The sequence below is a fragment of the Macaca nemestrina genome, chromosome X (genome assembly GCF_043159975.1).
Source record: "Macaca nemestrina isolate mMacNem1 chromosome X, mMacNem.hap1, whole genome shotgun sequence".
Taxonomy (NCBI): Eukaryota; Metazoa; Chordata; class Mammalia; order Primates; family Cercopithecidae; genus Macaca; species Macaca nemestrina.
In genome coordinates this window covers 22970791-22994049 of record NC_092145.1, presented here as the reverse complement: position 1 = coordinate 22994049, position 23259 = coordinate 22970791, and the positions used below count along the sequence as shown (strand labels likewise).

Below are 23259 nucleotides of genomic sequence, written 5' to 3'. Positions count from 1 at the left end.
TATCAATCATTTTGATCTTCCATTATATGTTTATAAGACCTGGCTCCATATCATTTTTGATGTTTCCAAAAATCAAATATATCCACAAAGGATAAGTTTGCCCCCACAATGAGGTTATTCCAAAGGCTACACATCCCCCATCTAGCACTCCACTTAATTCCTTCATAACATTCATCACAATATGGACATGTTTTGTTGACTTGCTTCCTCCAAATTATCTATATCTGCCACCAGAATATAAGCTCCCTGGGAGCAGGAACAATACTTGTCTTATTCAATTGTCATATCTCTAGAATTAAGAATAGTGCTGAATTATGGTAGGAGCTCAATAAGTATATCTGTAATGATCAAATTAACTAATATAGTAGTACATTTTCAATCACATTACTGGATAATCACCAAGTTAAGAGCCCCCTCCAGTTTCTCCAAATCTATTGAAGGACACTACCTGTTTTACCTCAGCCCCAGAATGACCCAGAGCCAATTAACTGACCTATGATTGTAGGCCATGAAAAGCAGGGAACAAAAGTACCCATTGCCAAGACATAAAATACCTCCTGCATGAGAAGGGGAAAGCAGAGATCCTGTGCTTGAGATTGTTGTAGGACAGAAAGCTAGGGGCCTCTCCCCCACCCCGACCCCAGTTATCCCACTTTGACTCCAAATAGGGAAATATTCAGGTACTCATGTTACATTGCAGTTCCTGTGGGTTAAATTTAAAATCGGCCCCAAGAAAGTTGTTTTATTTATACATATTTTGATAGCATTGTAAAGGAGACACTGAATCTGCTCATACAGAGAGGAATAAATGAGGCTTTCTGGACTCTCCTGGTGGAATGCTTTACATGCGATTTCATGATCATTGAGTATTAAATCACATGGCTCTTCAACAATAAAACATTGTGTTGTTTTCAGAGAATCTTCATCAAAAAGCTCTTATCCCATTTCATTTTCTCATATAACATGCAAGCATTTATAATTACAACGAATTCATTTTTTGAGACTCTATATTTCATCTTTTATGAATTTCAGAAAACCTCCATTAATTAGGAGAGGTTTTTCCAGCAAAAGAATATCACAGTGACCACTCTCCCCTGCACAGGTTCAGAAAGTGGGTTATCGTCTAAAAGGTGTGAGTCAGAAAATGGCTCCTGCTTAAGGCATCACACAATGTTCATTTCTTCCCTGTAGCTTTTATTCCTTTTCATGCAAACAAGCAGAAGTGAGCTTAAGAAACACTTCGCCTCATGCATCATCTATGACATTGCCAAATCAATTCATATGAAAAAAACGGGAGAAAGACTATGCACAGTCTCCTCACATAGCCTCATGTGGATTTATATGTCAATATAGAAACAATCAGTAAAGGCCATTAAAGACCTATTTTTGCCAGTTTAGGATGACTCTGACATTCCACCACTGTACACAGCAGCCTTCTTTTAGGTCTCCTGACAAATGAATAAGTGCTCCCAGTGAAGAGAAGGCAAACTGTGCCCTGTGGTGAGCAGAAATCAAGTTAGAATTGTAGAAGCCATGAGAAGAAAGACCAATGCACCACCAAATGCCATTTACAGATGGTTTGTACCATACCCATTGCCCAAATTAGAAAAGTGGAAGTTTTTTGAAACCACACAAGATCTTGATGAAGCTCCCTTGTAATTCTAGTGTCTGGCTGATGAGGCAAGGTTGAGAGCTGTCTGGAAAATCAATGGAGCCCATTGGATAGTAAGCCAATGAAAGTGAAGGGACAGGAAGCTTCATGGTAGCACAGTGACCATTATTTTTTTCCGAGGTGCAATTTTAAGATTTTGGAGAAGAGCCATTTGTCAAGAGGAAATCTTTCAATTCTGAAAGAGGAACAAAAATAATCTAATAGTTTCTAACTTGTTAAATAGTGTTCTCTATTTTATGTGCACATAAGATTACATATATGCGTGTGTGTGTGTGTGTGTGTGTGTGTGTGTGTGTGTGTGTGTGTGTGTGTGTAGTTGTGCCATGAGTGCCCTGGTCAAGACAGTGAGACCAAACTAATGGAAAACATTGCAGATGAAAAACCATACAGAATAGCAAAATAGAAAGACAAGGAGAAGGCCACAAATATGCCTGGAAAAAGACCCAAAGTACTGAGAACGCTAAACAAAAGACATTTCAATCTTCAGAATGGGCTACAGCTGTCATTAAGAATGAGCATTAAAGAGATGATGTGTACCTTGAAATATGGATCCCCAGTCTATAGCCACAATCCTCTCTTTCTTCATTTTATTTTAAGCTAAATCTTGAGTTTTAGTCTTTATTTCCAATCCAACCACTCTCACCTCTATGCAATCCTGTACTATCTGTCAGTTGGCCCCAACCCCTCCAAAACAAAATTCCTTTTACCTGTTTCTAAGGGATTTTGTCCACCTTTGTTGATAAAGTTATTTGAGCATAATGAATTACAAGTGCTGGCAACAAATGTAGCGCTAAGAATTAAACAGCAAAAGCAAGCCAAAAAATCAGCGAGTTTAGTTAATTAAAAATCAAGATACTGGATAGGATTCAGTTGACTTGCGTTCTTCTCTTGCATCTGCCACTAATTAGCTGCATGTACTTAGATAAGTCATTGTCTTGATGTGCATCTATTTTCTCACCTGCAGAAAATAACTGCCTTTTCAACTAAAATCATATAAGGACTCGCTGTGCTGTATGCCTTCCTCACTTCTTTCTCTATGCCCCACTATTTTTCTATGTCAAGAAACTCTGCGACTGTAAATCAGAGTTGCATTTCTAGAAGTTTCCAAATCCTCTTGGTTCCTCTTCTCCCACAGATTCCTTTACCACAGAATCATACTCAGCTTTTCTCTGGATTTTTAAAAAACTGCTTTCCTAAAATCTAGTCATGGAGTTGATTGTTGCATTTAGAACAGTCAAGTGTCTGAGTAGTAAGTGGAATAGTAAGTGACAACAGAGAAGTTTTAAAGAAGGGAGATGTAATGGTACTTGGGATATTGGCAACATTCTGGTGCACCTTCTCCAAACCCACCCCACCTGCTTCCCCATCTTCTCCCACAAAGCTCAATGGGACAGGACAGGAGGTGTGGGAGGAGGTAGGGAAGGTAAACTTTCTAACTCCTACCTCAGTTCCTACCTGGGGCTTTAACTAGGTGCTGAGGAAGACAACAAAATGATGGCTGGAAGAATCCAAATGGCCTTCTAAGAGTTAACATGCTTTTCTTGGCACCTAACGCACTAGCAAGCAACACCTATGCCATATCATTTTGAAACCACCAAACATTTTAGTGGTGTTTGGCTTTTTAGTTTTTTGAAGATTCCCCATGGTCAAGCTGAAAAGACAATGAACTTTCAGATATTCATATTTAAGAAATTGACAGTTGAATTTGCTGTGCTGAATTGCTGCTCTAGCTGGCAGAGGTTAAAACAAGACACAATGTTTTAAGTTCTTGTGACATTTACAAGAATTGTAAAGCTGGCTTTTGCCGGAAAATGTATGCTTAATCTAAGCAATTTTGATACATTGGAAAATGTTCCTGCATATCCACTTTACAAAATTAAACAGCATATTGAAAAGAGATTTTGGCTCTGTCTCTGAAAACAACTAATTGTACTACTTTCAAACTAAAGAGAACCTACAAGGTCATCTATTTAACTTTGAACACTAATTTTAACAACGGCTTTTCCCTTTACAGAAATAGGCAAAGCCAAATGCTTACTAACTTTTAATGCTTGCAGTTTTCTTTCAACAGGTAGTTTGCCTTGAGTAACAAAAATGCACTTAGTAATCAAGTAAAATATCCCTAAAGGATTAGCATCCATGTATATTCTATAACAGGGAAGATAGTGAACATGCTGAATTCTAATACTGACTACGACAAGAAAAGTGTGGAACAGAAATTTGACAGGAGGCTACGTTGGCTTACTCCTCAGGACTAGTTGAAGGGAGGTGGTCCTCAAAGTAGAGTGGCAAGAAGCAACAAAATGGGAAAGCATACCGAGTCCAGGATATCATGAAATGGAGGAAACCAAAGGACCCAAAGCGTAATTGAAGTCTGTACAAAACCAACAAAAGCAAAGAGCAAAATTCACCTCCTCAGGAAGGCCTTCTCTGATCACTCTCCAACTGTCTGATCATTCTCTGTCCAATGTTTTTGATTTCTTCATGGCACTTACCACTCTCTATGATAATCTTGTTCATTTACTTGTATACTTGTTTGTTTTCAATTTCCCTCCAACACACACACACACACACACACACACACACACACACTTTAAGAAACACAAGAGCAGGGACTTTGTCTGTTGTATTGTCCCCCATGTCTAGAACAGTGCCTGGATCATAGTAAGTGCTCAATAGATATGTATTGAATGAATAAATCTAAGAAAGGAAAGAGAAGTTATATTATGATTGATGAAAACCATGAGAATAAAGGCATTCGAGACTCTAAATTCAACGATCTTTCTATCATTCTTACCTCCAGTGAGAATAAGAGAATGTCTCTAACTCATGCAAGGCAAAAAAAAATAAAAGCACTGGTCAATATGCACATCATTATAATGAGAGGTTTTGTGCCATGAGAGATCTGAAGGAGAAGCTAGCATAGTGGAACAGAGGGTGGCTGCCATCTACATAGCTCTGACGGGAGCTCTGGGCATCCAAGTAGATCTCTTGGTTTACTGATGCAATGAGGGATCCTTTGGACCTGAGAGTGACCATAAGGAGGACTTTGAAACTGACAGCTGGGACCAAGAACACCTGGAATTGAGACTTACAGACAAAGGCCATGCCAAATTTCTGAAGGGGAGAATGGTGTGCAACCATGAAGGCAAGGAACTCACAAGCAGATAATTCCCACTTGGAGGACAAAATGGTCTTCAAATATGCCATATGGTAGTAGTTCAAACAGGAGTGACTGTACTGCATTTTGAGAAGGTAGAAAATAGGACCATTCTTGTCCTCTGTGCTAAAGATATCAGCTCTAAGCCTACAGTTTCTGTAGAAATAACATTTACAACTAATTCTCCTGACAATAGTATACACATTAACCAAGACTTGTCTATTCCTTTACTCTAATTAAGTTTTAGGGTTAGACATAATCATTCTTACCCTGGCCTGAAACACTGGCAAGCCAACTTGAAATGTAAAACCCCAAAGCAATTCAATATTTACTAAATTTAAAGGAAGTAATCAATTTCTAATTCAGATTTATGTACATTCCTTCCCCACTTTAGCACTGTCTTATTTCCCTTAAGTTCCTCTTTGGTCATTAAGATTGTCAGCAAGATTATGGCCATTGAACAATTTGTGACATGTTGCAGATATTTCTAAACTAAATTAAATTGTCAATGTACCTGCATATAACAAAAGAAAAATGTATTAGACACTTAAGGACAGAGCCTCTATATGTTCTATATTCACAGCTGTGTTGCTCCACAGAGAGCTTGGCATGTTCTGTAAATATTTGCAGAATGAATGAAAGAAAAAAAATCTATCTACCACTGATAGAATTACTTGCATACATTAAAAAATCTCAGGCACACCTGACCCAGCATATGTGTATGTGTCTATGCACACATTTGCTCTCACAAAATTCCCACCTGTTCATCATTCAAGCTGAGTATATCATCTTTCCCCTTGGCATGTGCATTTCTTAAACAAAACACTGAAACAAGGTTAACCATAATAAGTGTCCAAAGAAAGATGATTTTGGCCAAGCATGGTGGCTCACGCCGGTAATCCCAGCACTTTGGGAGGCCAAGGTGGGTGGACCACCTGAGGTCAGGAGTCCAAGACCAGCCTGACCAACATAGTGAAACTCTGTCTCTACTAAAAATACAAAATTAGCCAGGTGTGGTGGCACATGCCTGTAATCCCAGCTACCTGGGAGGCTGAGGCAGGAGAATTGCTTGAATCCAGGAGGCGGAGGTTGCAGTGAACTGAGATCACGCCATTGAACTCCAGTCTGGGTAACAAGAGCGAAAAAAACCCCGCTTCAAAAAAAAAAAAAAAAAAAGAAAAAGAAAAAGAAAAGAAAGATGATTTTAATTAACATTTCTTCCAAACATGCCAATCTTCCAGCACCTAAAAACTGAACTCAATTTTCATCTTGGAAAGCTGTTCCCTTATCCCTAGAAAATATAAACCTTTTAAAGTTCCAACTGCCAATTGACATCTCCAGTGCATAATAACAGAAATTCACAGTTTATCTGTTATGCCTCCCCTGGAAAGCTCAGTTTGAAGCACTTTACTAACTTAGACCACTTTTACTTCTGCTCAGACTGATGCTCCACACTTGTGCCTTGTTTTCAATCCTTAATACCTCTGAAGCTAGATTCCTCCATCTGCATTCCTGAGAAGGATGACAAAAGCCAGACTACGCTTTCAGTCTCCTAGGACATCCTGCCCTGGAGATTCTCAGCAGGCAACTGGAAATTGGAGTTAGCCTGGAGCTCCGGAATGAATTAAGGGTTGGAGAGGTCAATTTGGGAATCATTAGTGTAGGGGTTAAAGGTGAAGCTATGTGAGGAGATGAAATTACCCAGGGAGAAAATATAGCAACAGAAGAGAAGCAGATCAATGACAGGACCTTGGGAATTGCTCTACTTAAAGGGGCAGGGGGGAGGGAGAAGATGTGGGCATGCGTGTGTGTGTACATATGGAAAAGAGATCCCAACAAAGGAAGCCTAATGAATGTAGAGAAGACATCAAGATAGATTATGAACCCTTTCAAGCAAGAGAATATGTGCAAAAGTGCTAGAATCTCCAAAGAGGTCAAGAAGACTGAGGCCTGGGAAGAGGTCATTGAATTGTGAAACATGGTGGTCACAGGTAACCTTTGAGAAAGCAGTCTTTCTGATGCAAATCTTATGAACTTGTGTGCCCAAATATGCATGTGTACAGGTGTACGTGTAAGTACCCCAAATCACCGTAAGATTAAATATACTATTGAGTGAGGCTGCCACTGGGTATGCCAAACAATAATGGTAATAACCACCATTATCAACTGTTGACTATGTGCCAGGAACAGTGCTAAGCACTTGATATGCAAGATCTAATTTTAATCCTCAAAGCAAGCCTATATAGTGGCTACATTTCACATGTGAGAAAACTACCTGAAGCCAACAGAGATGAACTAAATTACCCAAGGTCACACAGTTGGAAAGTAGCAGTGCCAGGATTGGACCTGAGGTCAGTTTGACTCTAAATGCCCAGACTGTCAGTCATTGATGTAATGTTTCCACTATGGCAATATTAATTAGGTAATCTATGCATGAAGGAAAGAGAGCTGATATTGGTTGAGTGTCTCATTGCCAGGTGCTCTGCATAGAACATCTGCTTTCACACATATACCATCAACATTATGGCTATGTTTAGGTAAGCCTTATGAGGGCATATTTTTAAAATTCTGATTCAGTTGTTTTGAAAATAAGTTGAAGCAATATGATTCCGAAACAACCAGTTATCATTCAAACTTACTATAATAGTTCTCAACGTTTGAAAGGTACAAAAAAAAAGTGTGGCATCATTGATTTGGTGGTTGTTATCAAGATTCAAATTACTGACAATCATACTCATCTGAAAAAGGAGGGAGTGGGAGTGTGACAGGATGATCTTAAAGCTTCCCTCCAGCCTGGACTTTCTATGATTCTTGTATGCAGGTCTAATGCCAATAATTTTAAAGATATGCAATATGTAGTAGAATGTAAATGCAGCAGCAGAACTGATTGGCATGTCGGCATCCTTTTATTCATTAAATTTATAGAAGTCTATTGTTAAAATATTATAAAAATAAGTCTGGCTGTTCAAGGCATTGATTGCTAACTGCAACAGAAACTTGGAAACTCCATTACAAGATGATACACTGAAAATCCAACCAAATAATTTGCTTACAGTCAACTGCAGACCCTATGATACAACTGGCTATAGGAAAAAGAGAGAGAGATTGACAGGCACTCTGGCTATTAATGTTTTTGCTGTCCTTAGAAAAACAAATGAGGTTCTGGTCTGAAGCAATTAGTATCGCTGTTAATTGTGCATGTGTGTAGCAATAATACTAGGCATTTGGGATGGCTTCCACTGATTGTTCCCTTCTTTCTCTGGATTACAAAAATCTATTCAGACAACTAAAAAATAGCAAGTACTTAGGCAAATTGTTAATTATGAGGCAGAGATCATCATAATCTTGTACATTTATGAAAATGCATATACGATGGGGATTACTAAAAATATTGCTTGTTTTATTATTTTACTAGCGGTTGAAAAATATGCTAGCCTTGCAAATAGTTTTCATACATCATTCAGCTCACCAAAATTCAAAAAGGGCCCCATTGATATTTACCAAAACCGTTTCTTTCCTATCTCACCACCTGCACTCCTCTTTTTTTCTCTCATTAAGGCCAGGTATTAGTTGCTCTGACAATAATTTCTGGTCCAACTAATCAACACCATAATAAAAATAAGTGTGTCAGGATTTGCTTTGTTATACAGCAAAACTGTTTTAAAGAGATGGTGCTATCATCTAGTAATTTTAAAGCAAAAAGAAAACAAAATTCTCAAGACTTCCCCATAAAAGCTATTATAGGGATAGTAGTCCCTTTGTTATTGACCATTGTCTTAATGGTCATCCACTCCACTTTATTTTACAGGCGAGGAAATTAAGGCTCAGAGTGGAGCTAGTGCTTGATAAAAGTCACCTCATTAGTAACAGAACTTGGTACTTTGCCTCCATGACACACCCAATTGATGATATTTCAATGTTCTCCCATACTAATACTGTGTGATTAGGTGTCTATGTGTGTCTGTACTATTTAGCTCAATAAATTATAATCTGACTACAAAATTAAACACTAAATTTACTATTCTCAGCTGTCAAGTAAATCCATTGAGGCCCTAATGGGAGTATGGAAGCCCAGCTACAAAAAGCTAAACTAGGCATCCCCAAAATGGCTCAAGTAGTCTATTTTAATGGGAGTCTGTCCTTGTGGAAAAATGCCAGAGCTACAGTCTTTGCTCTTGCTGACCTATCTGGCCAGGGAGCACAGGGTGGATTGTAGGTGGGTATTAAGAAAAAGCAGAGGCACTAGTAAATATTTCTGGAGCCAATAAGCCTACAAAAAGCTAAAGACAGTATTGGTGAGCATCATGACCTTAGAAAACAATGTGCCAAGCGACTAGAGCACACATTTCCAAAATGGTTTATGGTTCCTGCTAGCCTCTCCGGCTCTGGTGGCAATATGATGGTACGGCTCTTAGCAACACTTGTTGCCTGCAGGGGCATCATCCGGGAGCATTCTCAGCGTCCCTCTTCCCCACAGAGAGGAACTTTCTTGTATTTGATTAGATTTGCTCTCCTGCAGGGTTCATGTCATAAAGGCCCCTGGCCTATGGGATTACTTGTAAATATGCAAGTCTACATATTTACATACGTTAAAAGCCCTGATATTTTCAAATAATTGATTTCCCTTCAAGGAAATGCTGACCTACTTGTTCTCTAAATCACAGTCCAGCCTAGGGACAGGTAGATGTGCCCGAAGCACTGTAAAGAACACTTTGCCAATGGTTGGGGTCTTCTTAACAACACACTGTACTATGTCATCCTATTTCAGCAAAAAGAGGAAAAAGAGCTAATGACCTACTGCAAACCTGTCTGGGGTGGTCACCCTGAACGTTCATCCCACTTCTGCACTAAGTTGGCCTTCAGAACTGAGACTCCAAGGGTAGTTTCAGCTGTTTTAAACGAAAAAAAAAAGAGCCCTGGAAAGAATTTGTCCAAGCCAAAAACTTAACTATTTGTTGTACTGAAATTAAATTGACAGGCAACTGCAGAGTCTCTTTATTCTAGCTTACTTGGTTCAGTCAAACTAAAAATACATCGTTACTTACCTTGCTGCATCTAGAATCTGAAAAATCCTCCACCTGTTAAAGGAACAGTAAAACCAGTCGCTAGCAAGAGCTTGGTAGGAGAGGAGTTAAAATAATAAAAGTTTTCCATTTTGCTTTAATAGCATATTTCTCCAGCTTCCCAAACCTCAGGGAAACAGCTCATAGATGGCTTCTCCACTTTGCTCCCCACTGGCTCCTCTCAAGTAATGGGAGATTCCCAATCAGAAGGCTAAAAGGGGCAAGGCTGCACTGAGAGCCAGATCCCTGGAGTGCTGTGGGCTGGGAATGATGGATCTACCACTCGCTCATGCTAATTCCATTCTCCTTCACAGAGAGCAATGGGAATCTAGGTAAAAAAAACAAAAGCCAATAAAGCAAAACCCAAACCAAACCCAACCCTGTGGCATCACCGAAATGGAAATGCCTGATTGAAAGGTCCTAGGAGGAATTGGCAAGGATTTTTCATATTATCAGGAATATATGAAACACAAATAACAAAAGGAAAATAAAAGAACAATTAGACTTTACTCATGCTCTTTAAAAAGATGAAAATTCAAAGCACACGTAAAGTGATATATAAATCATCTCTCTAGTCCCTTCCACTCAAACACAAGACATCCATCAAAGTAAACAGTGTTTCTCCATTCAAAAAACATGCTTAGCTGTTTTTATAATGTATGTCTTAAGGATCACAAAACACTCATTCCACTGGCTGAATTTCTGATATTATTAGCAGGCAGAGACTGTGAAGTTATACACGGGTCAGTTGCTAATTTGAGGGTTCAAATGGGCTCAGTTAGCTTTTTTAATTATTATTATGCCAGAACAAGGAATTTTACAATGTAGCAACACTTCTTTTATGCCCGAAGTGGGCTATATAGCCTGTGCATTTTCTTGGGAGAAATGTTTCTTTACAGCAAATACGTTCTGCAGGCCTTAAAAGTGAGTTAAGAGAGCCTTTTTTAATAGCATGGCTAGCAGCAGAGCCTTTGAATCATCATTTGAGAAGCAATACATGGCTCTTTTATTATCAGTCTCTGGTGTGGTTAAGCCCCCTTTCCTTGTTTCTGAGCTGTTAAGACTGCTGGGGAAGCGAATGTCATGAGAAACAAAAGCGATATACTTGGTGAGGCCTAACATCAAATCTGTTAGACAAGGCACTCCTATTAGTGGACTTACCATCCAGAGCCCAATGTGCTCGTCTTCTACTCCAGCCATAAGAAATAAGTAATCTACAATGTACTGACCTATCCCATGATTTAGAGTCCCTACACAGTGAAGAGAGGCTATGATCCCTTCCACAGCACTTGGCCTTGTGAACAAAAATAACACAACTTTGGATGAAAAGACAAAACACACACACACACAGACACACACACAAGAATATATTTTTAAAAGGAAAACATAAAGCCATATATTGATTCCTAGGATCAGAAAATTCCGAAGTGAAGCAAGCAGCAGTTTCCAAAGCCATAATTTTCATTTCACTGTACTGATAGAAATTCTCAAATAATGTTAAGTGTATAAATAATTGATTTATATGGGAACGGGATCAAATTTAACTTTAATCAAGGAACTATTATTGTCTCTTGAGATTTTTTTTTTTATTTCTAGGTCAACTTCTTGACTGCCTAATAAAATTTGCCCAGTGATTGCACTGAGAAGACTTTTGGAAGCTCATTGCCTTACCTGTGAGCCCAGGTGGGTAGAGGTGGAGTATTGACAGTCCGTGAAGATGTTACAGGTGCATCAATCAAAAGGGTGGCCAGTCATCGGAAGTGTGCCAAAGTTCATAGGGAAAAGGTAAAACAAAAGAGACATACTAATTAGAAGAAAATGAATTAATTTTAAGAACCCATTTTATGCATATACACACACACTCACTCTCTTTGGGAAGGTTCTTAAATGAAATCCTTTAAAAATGCCCTTTAATCATGATGTTTTATTAAAAATATTTATTATCGATTATGTGCCAGCCATTGTTAGAGATACTGAGGATACAGTAGTGAATAAAACAGACAAATATCCCTGACTACATCTTGTGGAATATTTTTAGGCCATCTGCTTGGAAAAGGGTTCTACAGAAATGTACTCTATGTTATCACTTCTAGGAAAGAGTTTCTCCCTGTTTCATTTATGCCTTTGTTTATGTATGGAGAACATACTCGATGGCATCAGATTAAACATTTGCATTAGAAAGAATTCACTTTCGGATTGGAGGGGATATTATAAATTCATAATTTCTCCTTGTGGAAAGCCCTCCCAACAGGCTATAAATCAGGTTTCTTTTCAGTTGGGCCATTTGCTACCCAGAGAATGCCACGTGCTTGCACCTTGAAATACTGTAAAAACAGGAAGCCTCTAAGTGGCAGTTTCATAATACTGTAGTCCCACATCCCAACAAAGTGTTTCTCATTTATTGCTGTCATGTTCTGTAGCAGCTGGCCTGGCTGACACTCTAAGATGGGATTCATCAGCCCTCAGCAAGCCATATCCTGGAAAAGCAGCAGCACTGGATGGACAAAAGGAACTGCGGTTATCATGCCCATTACCCAGACACTGGCTGGAGAAAAAGCCATAGGAATAACCTTCCTCTGAGCCAGGTTCCAGAAGATATGGCTAAATGTCACTCAAATGGTACTTAGGCAACTGCCTAAGCATCCCATCAGCAGGGAAGGCAAAAGATGAAAATGAAGGAAACACATATATAGCACTGGAGTAATGGGAATAGCGGGAGACTTGGGAATCCAAAAACTCCAGATGTGGATTCATCCTAATCAGGAACCTCAGACCATGACACTTATGCTTGGCATTTACATTCTCAGGATGGGTGCTTAGGGCTTCAGAAATGAAAGTGAAACGATTCACTTTTGTATGAAGGATCCAAATTAACACCTGGAAAAACCAGGATGAGGTAAAAATCCAAGAGCCCTTGACTGAGAATCAGGATCACTGGTTTTTAATCCAGGTTTTACCAATGACTCATTTGATCTTGGGCAAATTCTCTTCTCCACTCTCCCAGGGGGCTGTATGACATGAAGGAGCTTGACAAGATGGTTTCTAAAATTCCCCCAGTTCCTATATTCTTTCATTCTCTAATAGCTTTCCCTTGAATTTGGGTGCCACGTTACTTAGAAGTATACAAATCCCTAGTCTTTTCCTCAGTACAACATGTTATTAGTAGTTCATAGAGCCCAGAGCACAGCCTTCAAAGAGTTTATGAGTAAATGAGAGTATGTCCAAAATAATAATGGCCAAATTTAAATGCAGCTGAACATCATTCTGTCCAGAGAAACAGCTTTGTTAATTTGAAACATAGAGTAGCAGATTCTTTATGATGGAAAAATTATACAAGGAAACTTAATTGAGAAAAACAAGAGAAATCGAATTGATGAACAACTGACCCTCTTGCACCGCCACCACCCTCCACATTTCTCTTTCTGCTCATGCAGATTCTTCATCTGCCGGGAGCCTGGGATATTGGTGATGGCTGTTCATTAGCAGAGACCTCCACAGCCACACACTTCCATATAACGGCTAGAGAGAAGGAAGTTGTTAAGAAACCCACACCAACACTGTTTGGGTCAGATTGCAAATCTGCAGCAGATAGTACACTCTATTAGAAATAACTGCCTACCACTGTTCCAGAGCTGCCAAGCAAATGGCCCATTCAACCTCTCTGGTTTCTGACACTGAACCGGCATGCTCACCCTCCCTTTAACTGCCACACCAAGAGCTGACATGTTTTAGAATTTTCACGTTCTCCCAGTAGGATGCCCTTCCACCATCATTCTGGTCTCACCTACTCTATGGCTGCCCAGAAACCCACCACTTCCTTTTGTATTTCAAGCCACCTTCCTCTTTTGATCTCTGAAGGCCAAATACGGTATATCCTAGTGAAAAATGCCTTATGTTAATACATGCTAAATTTTATTTCCCTAAATGGAAAGGGATGTGGTGCCCCCAAAGTCCCAGGCTAAGGACTCTTGCTCAAACTGGTGGAGGTGAAGGGAGGAGCCAGGCAAAGGGCCTGGGTGTTTCTTACGGCCCTAAGCAAAACAAGCTACCGGTCTTTTTTACTCGCAAAGTGTTAAAATGCTTGACCTCAGCCTTTTGCTTATGCACAGTCCTGAGAGGTGGTGTGGGACCATGAAATAAGTCCAGTAGTCACACAGACTGGATTCTGGTCCTAAGGCTCTTTCACTTACCAACTGCATGACACTGCAAAGGCATCTTAATCTCTCAGCCCTGATTTCCTCACCTACAAAATGGGGACAAGGCGGGGCATGGTAGCTCATGTCTGTAATCCCAGCACTTTGGGAGGCCGAGCAGGTGGATTACCTGAGGTCAGGAGTTCGAGACCAGCCTGGCCAACATGGTGAAACCCTGTCTCTACTAAAAATACAAAAATTAGCCTGGCGTGGTGGAGGGTGCCTGTATTCCCAGCTACTCAGGAGGCTGAGGCAGGAGAATCACTTGAACCCAGGAGGAGGAGGTTGCAGTGAGCCAAGATCATGCCACTGCACTGCAGCCTGGGTGACAGCATGAGACTCTGTCTCAACAAAACAAAACAACACAACCAGCAAAAACAAAGTGGGGACAAGTATAGTGCCTATACTGGTGATGACATTCACCATCTTTAACAACAGATATGGTATCAGAACTGACCAATCAGAAGAAAAGACAGCTCTATCAGAGCAGAAACCAACAGCAAACAACCTGGGTAGGTAGGCCCATGTGTTTCCGTCTAGAAGGGTAGTTCCTAAAGTACTTGGGAGGATTAGATGTGATCGTGCATGTAAATCATGTAGCAGAATGTCAGGTCCACAGTCATCATACAATATGTTTTAGGCATTATTACTGTCACCTAGGGAGGAAGACCAATCAGAGAATTGTCTAGAGGCATAGTGAGTCTGTGGCAGGCCTGCCACACAACTCCCAGTCCCCTGTAGCTGAGCCATCTTGTCCCCCTGCGAAAAGAACCAGCTTTTCAAAAGCAGGGCTCAAAGACATGTGCATGTAAAGGCCATGTGGAAAGTAACCACATCACTGATATGGTAGAGGGCTGTCCCCCACATCTGTGTTCTACTGTTTGACCGCTCTTAATTCCTCCTTGTTCCATGCCAAGTCCACTGGAAATCACGCATACCTCATGAGAGGGAGATCCTTATGGTTGGCCTGAGAATACTGGAACCCAGAATATTCTTTCAAATATGTATTCTTTGAGTATTTGTTTTAACCTCCCAAGGAACAGCCTTTGGCACAACTGTGAAGTCCCCTGAGGTTGTCTTGACTGCTCTTTTCACAGTGTCTGCCCTCCCCCAAGATACTAAACCTGGTTTCCAGACCCACCCTCCCATCCTTTCGTTCCTTGCCAGCTGACAAGGATTCCAACCTGATCCTTGCTTTTGGGCAAGAGCATCTCAAGACTTCAGAGCCTTCTAGATCCAGAGGAATGACCCTATATTGGTTTGATCTCCAGTCCTACGACATTTAAAAAGGACATATTTTTGATAGGGATGTGTCCCCATATCTTTCCACTGGTACCACCTTAAATGACACAATCCGTAAACACAGCTATTCTAGCTATGTCAAAAACCCTTAGGTTCATAGCCATTGGTCACTTATTCCCTAGAATGGACATTGGAGGAGAGAGAAAAATATAGCACAAGGTAACACAAAGAGGCCTGGAATAGAAATAAAAAACTGATATCCCAATGACAGCTCAGCCATTAACTGGCTGTGAAACCCTGGGCAACCCCATTCCCAAATGAAGATGGCTCCCCGTTTCCCTATCTCTACAGTGATGGTGTTGGACTAACTGATTTCCCAAAGGTCCCTGTTCATGATAACAATTTTTTTTTCTTTTCTTTTTTTTTTTTGGAGATGGAGTCTCACTCTTGCCCAGGTTGTGCAGTGGCTCGATCTCGGCTCCCAGGATCAAGTGATTCTCCCATCTCAGCTTCCTGAGTAGCTGGGACTACAGGTGCCCACCACCATGCCCAACTAATTTTTTTGTATTTTTAGTAGAGATAAGGTTTTGCCATGCCCAGCCAATAACATTCTAAGACTTTATAATGAATTTGACTCAATCAGGAACATTCCTATGAAGGATAGCCCGGGTTCTTACAAGCAGAGACTTAGACAAAAACACTCATGCATTTCTCTAACAAATGCTGGGGCCAAAATCAGAGTAGATAACTCCGTCTTCAGTGTGCCACTCTTCCCATTAAGTACCCAGAGCGTCTGCCCCATACTGACTCCTCAGGGAGGGACACATGGGCATGCCTGAGATTCTGGCTGATGCTAGCACACAAGTGAGGGATCAGGCCTAACTTGGACATAATGAGCCAATTTGAGGGGACCTACTGATGGCTTAGTGTGGTAAGTCTCTGAGGTTATATTTGGACTGAGCCATAAACCTAAAGCAATGACTAATACAGGCAAATAAGCCCCTCTGTGCTGGCAAATCATTTCGGTACCATCCTGTTGACAGCATAGAGTCACCTTCTACCCCAGGGTGCCTACCATATCTTGTTCGATTCACAACTCAAGTGACTGCTATAAATGACTGATATGGGACGTTCTGGCTGAGCACAGTGGCTCATGTCTGTATTCTCAACACTTTGGGAGGCCAAGATGGGAGGAACTCTTGAGCCTGGGAGTTCAAGACCAACCTGGATAACATAGTGAGACCCTATCTCTACAAAAAATGTGAAAAATAGCTGGGCATGGTGTCGTGTGCCTGTGGTCCCAGCTACTCTGGAGGCTGAGGCAGGAGGAGCGCTTGAACCCAGGAGTTCGAGGCTGCAGTGAGCCATGATCATGTCACTGCACTCCAGCTTGGGCAACAGAGCAACACTGTCTCTAAAACCAAACCAAAACAAAAGTTATTTCTGCAATCATCAATCATAAACTCAGGGATATGTCTTCTAGTGATCTTTTAGAGACCTCTAGTGTCACCCAACTCTTCCCTGACCCTGAGACTTTGAGAGGGTAGGGACTTGCCACAGATCACAGAGCACATCAGTGCCAGAGGCAAAACCAAGTCCATTTGTCCCCTCACTTGACAGCACATCATCCACCCTGTGTCCATCAGAGCCTGCCTAAGGGCAGCAGACAAGCAAGCACCTACTCTCCCAGACTCAATCACACAACCCTTCAGAACAATTCACAGAGCAAGGGCTGCAAAAGATTGGGAAAACAACCATAAAAGACCCCAAGGATTTGAAATTCTTCTTTTTCAGTAGCTGTTAAGTTGTAAACACATTCTCCTATGCTTCTCTCCACATTTTGTTTTCTGCCTAAATGTGCTTTTACTACATCACATGGTAACAATCAGAGATTCTTATATTTCTTTCATTTTGAGAAATAATGCCTTATACCTGGGCCCTGTTTTGCCAAAGCACCAACTGCATTTTGGAAACCAAGTGGATCTGATAGGGAAGATTGCCAAACAGCCCTTTCCAAATAGTGTTTCATCTGTTGGCGAGCCAGTCAATTCCCAGTTGCACATGTCTTTAAGCTGTCTGTTGTCTGCAGTTCTTACAGAATCTGCCCCCTCCTCGTCTCCTCTCCCACACCCCTGCCCAGCAGATTTTAGTAAAAATTTCCCATTTTGGCATCATAAGAGTGCCCTCTAGTGCTGATCTAATTAACAATCTAGACACTGAAGGATTCTTGTTTTTGTGGAAAATGGGTTCGTCTATAACATGTCCTTGGGTATGGCAGGATACATTGTTTCTGAAAACATTTCCAAAGCAACTATTTGACAATTTAGTCTTTCAGAAAGCAGTGAAAAGGATGTTTTGCCATTGAACAAACAAAGTAAAACAAAATAAAACAAAATTGAAGGCCATAAAAAGAAAACCTGGCTTGTTTTCCCTTCTGAGAAGCCTTTCCACTCATGATGCGGGGAGCTAGTTGAGTTACTAAAAAATATGTGCATAGGCACAGGCTGACTTCATCAATTGAAACTTGACAATGATTTTCATACGTGTTTTGGAGTTCTCCAAACGCAAGCATCTGTATTTGTATGGTAGATTCCGGTGATGCATTTCAATTTGATCATATACATACAGTATTTTTGATTTAAAGGAAAGAAAGAACAAATAAGGAATCCCTTAGAAATTTTCTGGGTGTAACAGGGCCTGCTTTCTGTTAATAAAGGCCGAAAAGTTTCATTTACAAGGTAAGTATAAATATATGTGCTGGGAGTTATTTTGTCCTATTTTATTTCTGTGTTTCAGATCTTTGGGTCTGGAAGGTCCACAAGTGGTGCTATTTCAGCACTGTTTCAAATAAGAAGGAAGGTTTTCATTGTATCTTTTACACAGCTTTGCAAGGGGCTGCTACTCTATGGAATCCAAAATATTTTATGCTGACACAGACCAAGGATGGCAAGCTGCCAACACAATATATAACTGCTTCATTCACATTTTTACACATTTAAAACACAGAGAACGAAAAACTCCCTAACAAGTAGTGATTTGGCTAGTGCTAAAATAAGGATCAAGATCATTCTCAGGGAGTATTCCACTAAGTCACTAAAAGGATCAGACAATGGAGACACATGAAATGGTCCATCTGGATATATGTCACCTGCTTTCGGCAAAGGAGCTTAGGTCTTTGCTGAAGTCAAGGCATAGTGGGAACCACTGAATTTGGTCTGAAACTTCCAGCCAGCCCCTAATGAAAAGAGGCTATGTGCTAGAGTGAAGTGAGCACAAGCACAGGAGTTGATGGAACTATGTTCAAATCCCAGCTCTCCTACTTTTCATTGGTCACTTCAAACCTGTTAGTCTAATTTTTCTCAATGAAACTGTGACTTCCTTGTGATCAATAATACCTAACAGGGCACAAACCAGGTGATTAATGAAACCTGCTGAATTTAATACAACCAACGGTTTTGATGAAAGATATGAAAAGTACCCCCATGTTGTCCAGATGTTTCCAAAGACCTGAGTGTCTGGGGTCAAGTACATGAAACATCTGGATAATTAACTTCATTGTCAAAGATCCATGACAAAGGCTTTAAGCCATTGCGGTTCTTGTCCTCATGTACCTTGCTAGTAGTCTCTGTCACTGTGGCAAATCCACACATCCAGGGCTGTGCTTGAGACCCGTGGCTAAAGGATTCTTTCTGTTTGGCAGGTGTAGTATTCATAACTGGATTAACACCGCTGCTCCCGATGGAGGCACTGCTTTTGAAATATCATGACCACTTCAACAGTTTTGTAGGCTTCAAACAGCTGTCTACATGAAGGTGTAGCACCATTGTGAGTGCAAACTTGCTTTCCATGAGGAAACAGGTATCTTTTTATTGGAGGAGTCTCAGTTTCATGTTTTACCTATAGGTTCAAAACCAGGACCAAAAAATACCCAGTGCTTTTTCCCCAAGCATGTAAAACATGGACAAAGTTTGCCAAACCATCTGGCAGAGTACACAAAATATCTTTTCTAGAATTATTGGAAATTTTACCTATATGACAAACAATAACAATCATACCATTAGCTAACATTTAATGAGTGCTTACTATATGCCAGATGCCACATGCTTTATAGGAATTATCTCATTTCATCCTGAACAAAAGTCTATACTCATTGCCTAAATGAGAAAACTGAGGCTCAGAGGGACTTGCATGATAAGTGGTAGAGTCTGGATTCAAATCCAGAGTTGTAGGATGCTAGGACCCAAGCTCATGAGCCACTCAGCTGTACTAACTATATTTCATTTTGCCTTCACAGTAACCCTGTGAGGTAGGCGGCATTCTTCTCACTTTACAGGGAAGTCAGAAAGGCTCAAAGTGTAATTTCCTCAAGGCCGTACAGTTAATAAGTGAAGGCACTGAGATGGGAATATTCAATATTTCCTGTCTCCAAATCTTATGCCTTGTCTAATTCTAATGCACTGTGTACCACACCTACACAAGGCACTAATGTGGAGAGGGATCACTGTATATAATCTCTCTGGGCATATCACACCTCCACTGAGAGCTGGGGACTGCACCCTACTTACTGTACAAGGCTGCAGCACACTCTGAAGTGCTTCCTGTTTGCCTCTCTGTAGGCCTCTCACGGGACTATTTTTCATTTTGAATTCCAGAATAAACTCACAGGCTATGAGTGCCAAGCACTTGAATACACAAGGAACAGAGGTAGTAGCTCATTTGAAGATGAAAACCTGGTATAAATCTTCACCATAGCTATGCTGCTCCCCTAGGACATAAATCAGGTAGCAGTGGATGGGCCAGGGACCCACAGGGAAAGAGAAATTGGCAGACAGATCAGGTCTCTCTCTCGCTCTTTTTCTCTTTGAAGCAGTGGGGGGTGAGGTGCTCCTTACTATTATACCTATATTTCTTATCTATAGGAACATGCAATCAAATTACATATAGACAGAATCCAAAAAGTCCAAGCCAAGATAACCAAGGGGGGAAAAACTGGAAGAAGCTAGAGTATGTGACTCATTCCAACAGGGCCCATGTAACTACAATGGTAAGAAGGGCAATGTTGCCTTGGGAAAGAGTTGTGCTTGCCAAATGATCAGGGATATCCTCTAGCCCAGTGAGCCAGGCCATTCAGAATTTGACCTTGATATCGTTTAGAAACCTATCAAAATTGGAAGGTACCCTTAAAGATCATCAAGCCCAAACTCTGCATTTTATAGGTCCCGAGAGAGAAAGGGACTCATCCAAGGTCACACAGCCATAACAGGGTCAAAACCATCTCTCAGACCTTGTGAATTCCAGTTCAGGAATCTTAAAAGTACCAGGGTCCCTCTACAAGAAAATGAATGCAGCAATCTATGCTAGAGAGATAGGAGAAAAAACGTGAGTTGGGAGCCAGCGGCAGAGATCCAGGCATGAGGATTGGACATTGTTTAATTAGAACAATAGCCCCTGTAAGATGCTCTTTCCTATCTCCTTTTACAGGTGAGGAAATTAAGGCTCAGAGGTGAAGGCCTTTGACAAGGTCATGCATCTAAGATATAAAGAATGGGACTTGCAGGTTGATCTGACTCCAAAGCCTATGTGCTTTTCACACTAGCAATGTTTTGGCCCCCTTGTTTCTCCGTGGTTATCTCCCATTTAGAAATGATGCCCCTTCAAGTTACAAGTGAATTTTCACATGTTCATTTTTTGCAATTGTAATGAAGATTGAATGAGCCCTCATCTACAAACCCAGATCTGACAAAGCCTTGGCTGATGCCTGGTTCTCACTTCCCAGGAATAACTTTGGACTGCCCTTGTCTTCAGGATCCAAGGAAAACAGGCAGAAAGCCAACAGAATAGCCTGTCAACTCCTTCATAACCACAGAGGGCTTTATAATCTCCCCACAGAAACTGCTGTGCCACCTAAGGTTGCTGGGGCTGCCCGTCTGACTGTGACATCCAAGCTACCACCTAGCTGGGATGGTGCTATGGGAGTTTCTTCCTGCCTAAGGGCAAAGGATACAGTTGCAGTCTGCATCCAACACTAGGCAGTACTTGCCTCCACACACAGCCCCACCATGGTTCCCCTGTAGCCATGGCGTCTCTTCTTTCAGAAAAGCTGATAGACACTGAAGTAGTAGGGACAGCCCCTGGAGTAGGAAGAATTTAGAACTGCTTATTTGAACTTGAACTTGCTGAATTGCTAATTGTATAAGTGGCATATCATTAGACTGCTTGCTCATTCCTCCTCATGAAAATGGGGACACCCCATATATCCTACAGGCAGTGCAGAAATCATCAGGCAGCTGGGTTTGTGTAAATCGAATCCTAGTTTCCCACTGACACACATTCTGATCAATCTCCAACTGTCCAACAGTTGGCAGTTGCCCTTCACACTCTGCCTTTAAGCTACTCTGCCCCCAGTCCCTCATCAAGTAGGTAATGATCTGGAAACTCACATGAATTGCTGCTGGAAGGAAAGCCCAATTTAAAGGGATCTTTCCAAAACAACCAGAAAATAAATAACAAAATGGGAGGAGTAAGTCCTTACTCATCAATAATAACATTGAATGTAAATGGACTAAACTCTTCAATCAAAAGACATAGAGTGGCAGAATTGATTTTAAAAAAAATGACCCAATGATTTGTTGCCTACAAGAAACACACTTCACTTATAAAGACACAAATAGATTGAAAATAAAGGGATGGAAAAAGATATTCCATGCCAATAGAAGCCAAAAAACTTAAAAGAGTAGGAGTAGCTATACTTGTATCAGACAAAATAGATTTCAAGACAAAAACAATAAGAAGAGAAAAAGAAGGTCACCATATAATAATAAAGGGGTCAATTCAGCAAGAGGATATAACAATTTTAAATATATATGCACCCAACACTGGAGCACCTAGATATATAAAGCAAATGTTATTAGAGTGAAAGAGAGAGATAGGCCCCAGTATGATAATAGTCAGAGACTCCAACACCCCACTTTCAGCATTGGATCTATCTTCCAGACAGAAAATCAAGAAAGAAATACCAGACTTGATCTGCACTATAGACCAAATGGATCTAATGGATACTTACAGAACATTTCATCCAATGGCTGCAGAATACACTTTATTTTCCTCAGCACATGGATCATTCTCAAGGATAGACCATATGTTAGGTCACAAAACCAGCCATAGAACATTTTAAAAACCTGAAATAATATCAAGCATCTTTTCTGTCTGCAATGGAATAAAGCTAGAAATCAAAAATAAGAAGAATTTGGGGAACTACAAAAATATATAAAAACTAAAAAATATGCTCCTGAATGACCAGTGGATAATGAAGAAATTAAGAAGGAATTGAAAAACTTCTTGAAACAAATGATAATAGAAACACAACATACCAAAACCTATGGGATACAGTAAAAGCAGTACTAAGAGATGAGTTTATAGCTATAAGTGCCTACATCAAAAAAGAGGAAAAACCTGTCTTCAAAGGGAATGATCTAACTTCTTGCCATTTGGGGTGACTGTTGTAAGCTTTCATTAGATTCTGCTTATCAGGTTAAGAAAGTTCATTTTAATTTTTATTTGCTAAGAGTTCTTCAAAATCATGAATTATTTTGGAATAATAAAAATTCATTTCCCCCATCCATTGAAATATTCATTTCTTTTATTTTCTTTTGCTGAAGTGGTTGAATTATACTAATTAGGTTTTCTAGTGTGAACCCATCTGAAACTGGACTCAATGCATTATTTATTTTATACACTGCTGGTTCAATTTAATAATAATTGATGTAGGTACTTTTAAATTTATGTTTTAAAAGAAATCTGGTTTATTCTCCTTCTTGCAAAAAAAGAGGAAAAACTTCAAATAGGCAACCTAACAATGCATCTTAAAGAACCAGAGAAACAAGAGTAAACCAAACTCAAAACAGTAGAAGAAAAGAAATAATGAAAATC

The 23259-nt window shown here is 40.4% G+C and overlaps 1 protein-coding gene across 6 annotated transcripts in view; it reads right to left on the bottom strand.

Annotated features, from left to right (window-relative positions):
- Nucleotides 1-23259, bottom strand: part of LOC105481428 (heparan sulfate 6-O-sulfotransferase 2) — a 356581-nt gene that overhangs the window by 72043 nt on the left and 261279 nt on the right. For 4 of the 6 annotated variants that reach the window (XM_011741023.2, XM_024792755.2, XM_011741026.2 and 1 more), the window contains exon 3: nt 9878-9910. The exons of the other annotated variants lie outside the window; for them this stretch is intronic. In XM_011741023.2, coding sequence (XP_011739325.1) covers nt 9878-9910 — 33 coding nt within the window. The remainder of the gene's footprint in view (nt 1-9877; nt 9911-23259) is intronic. 6 annotated transcript variants of the gene reach the window in all.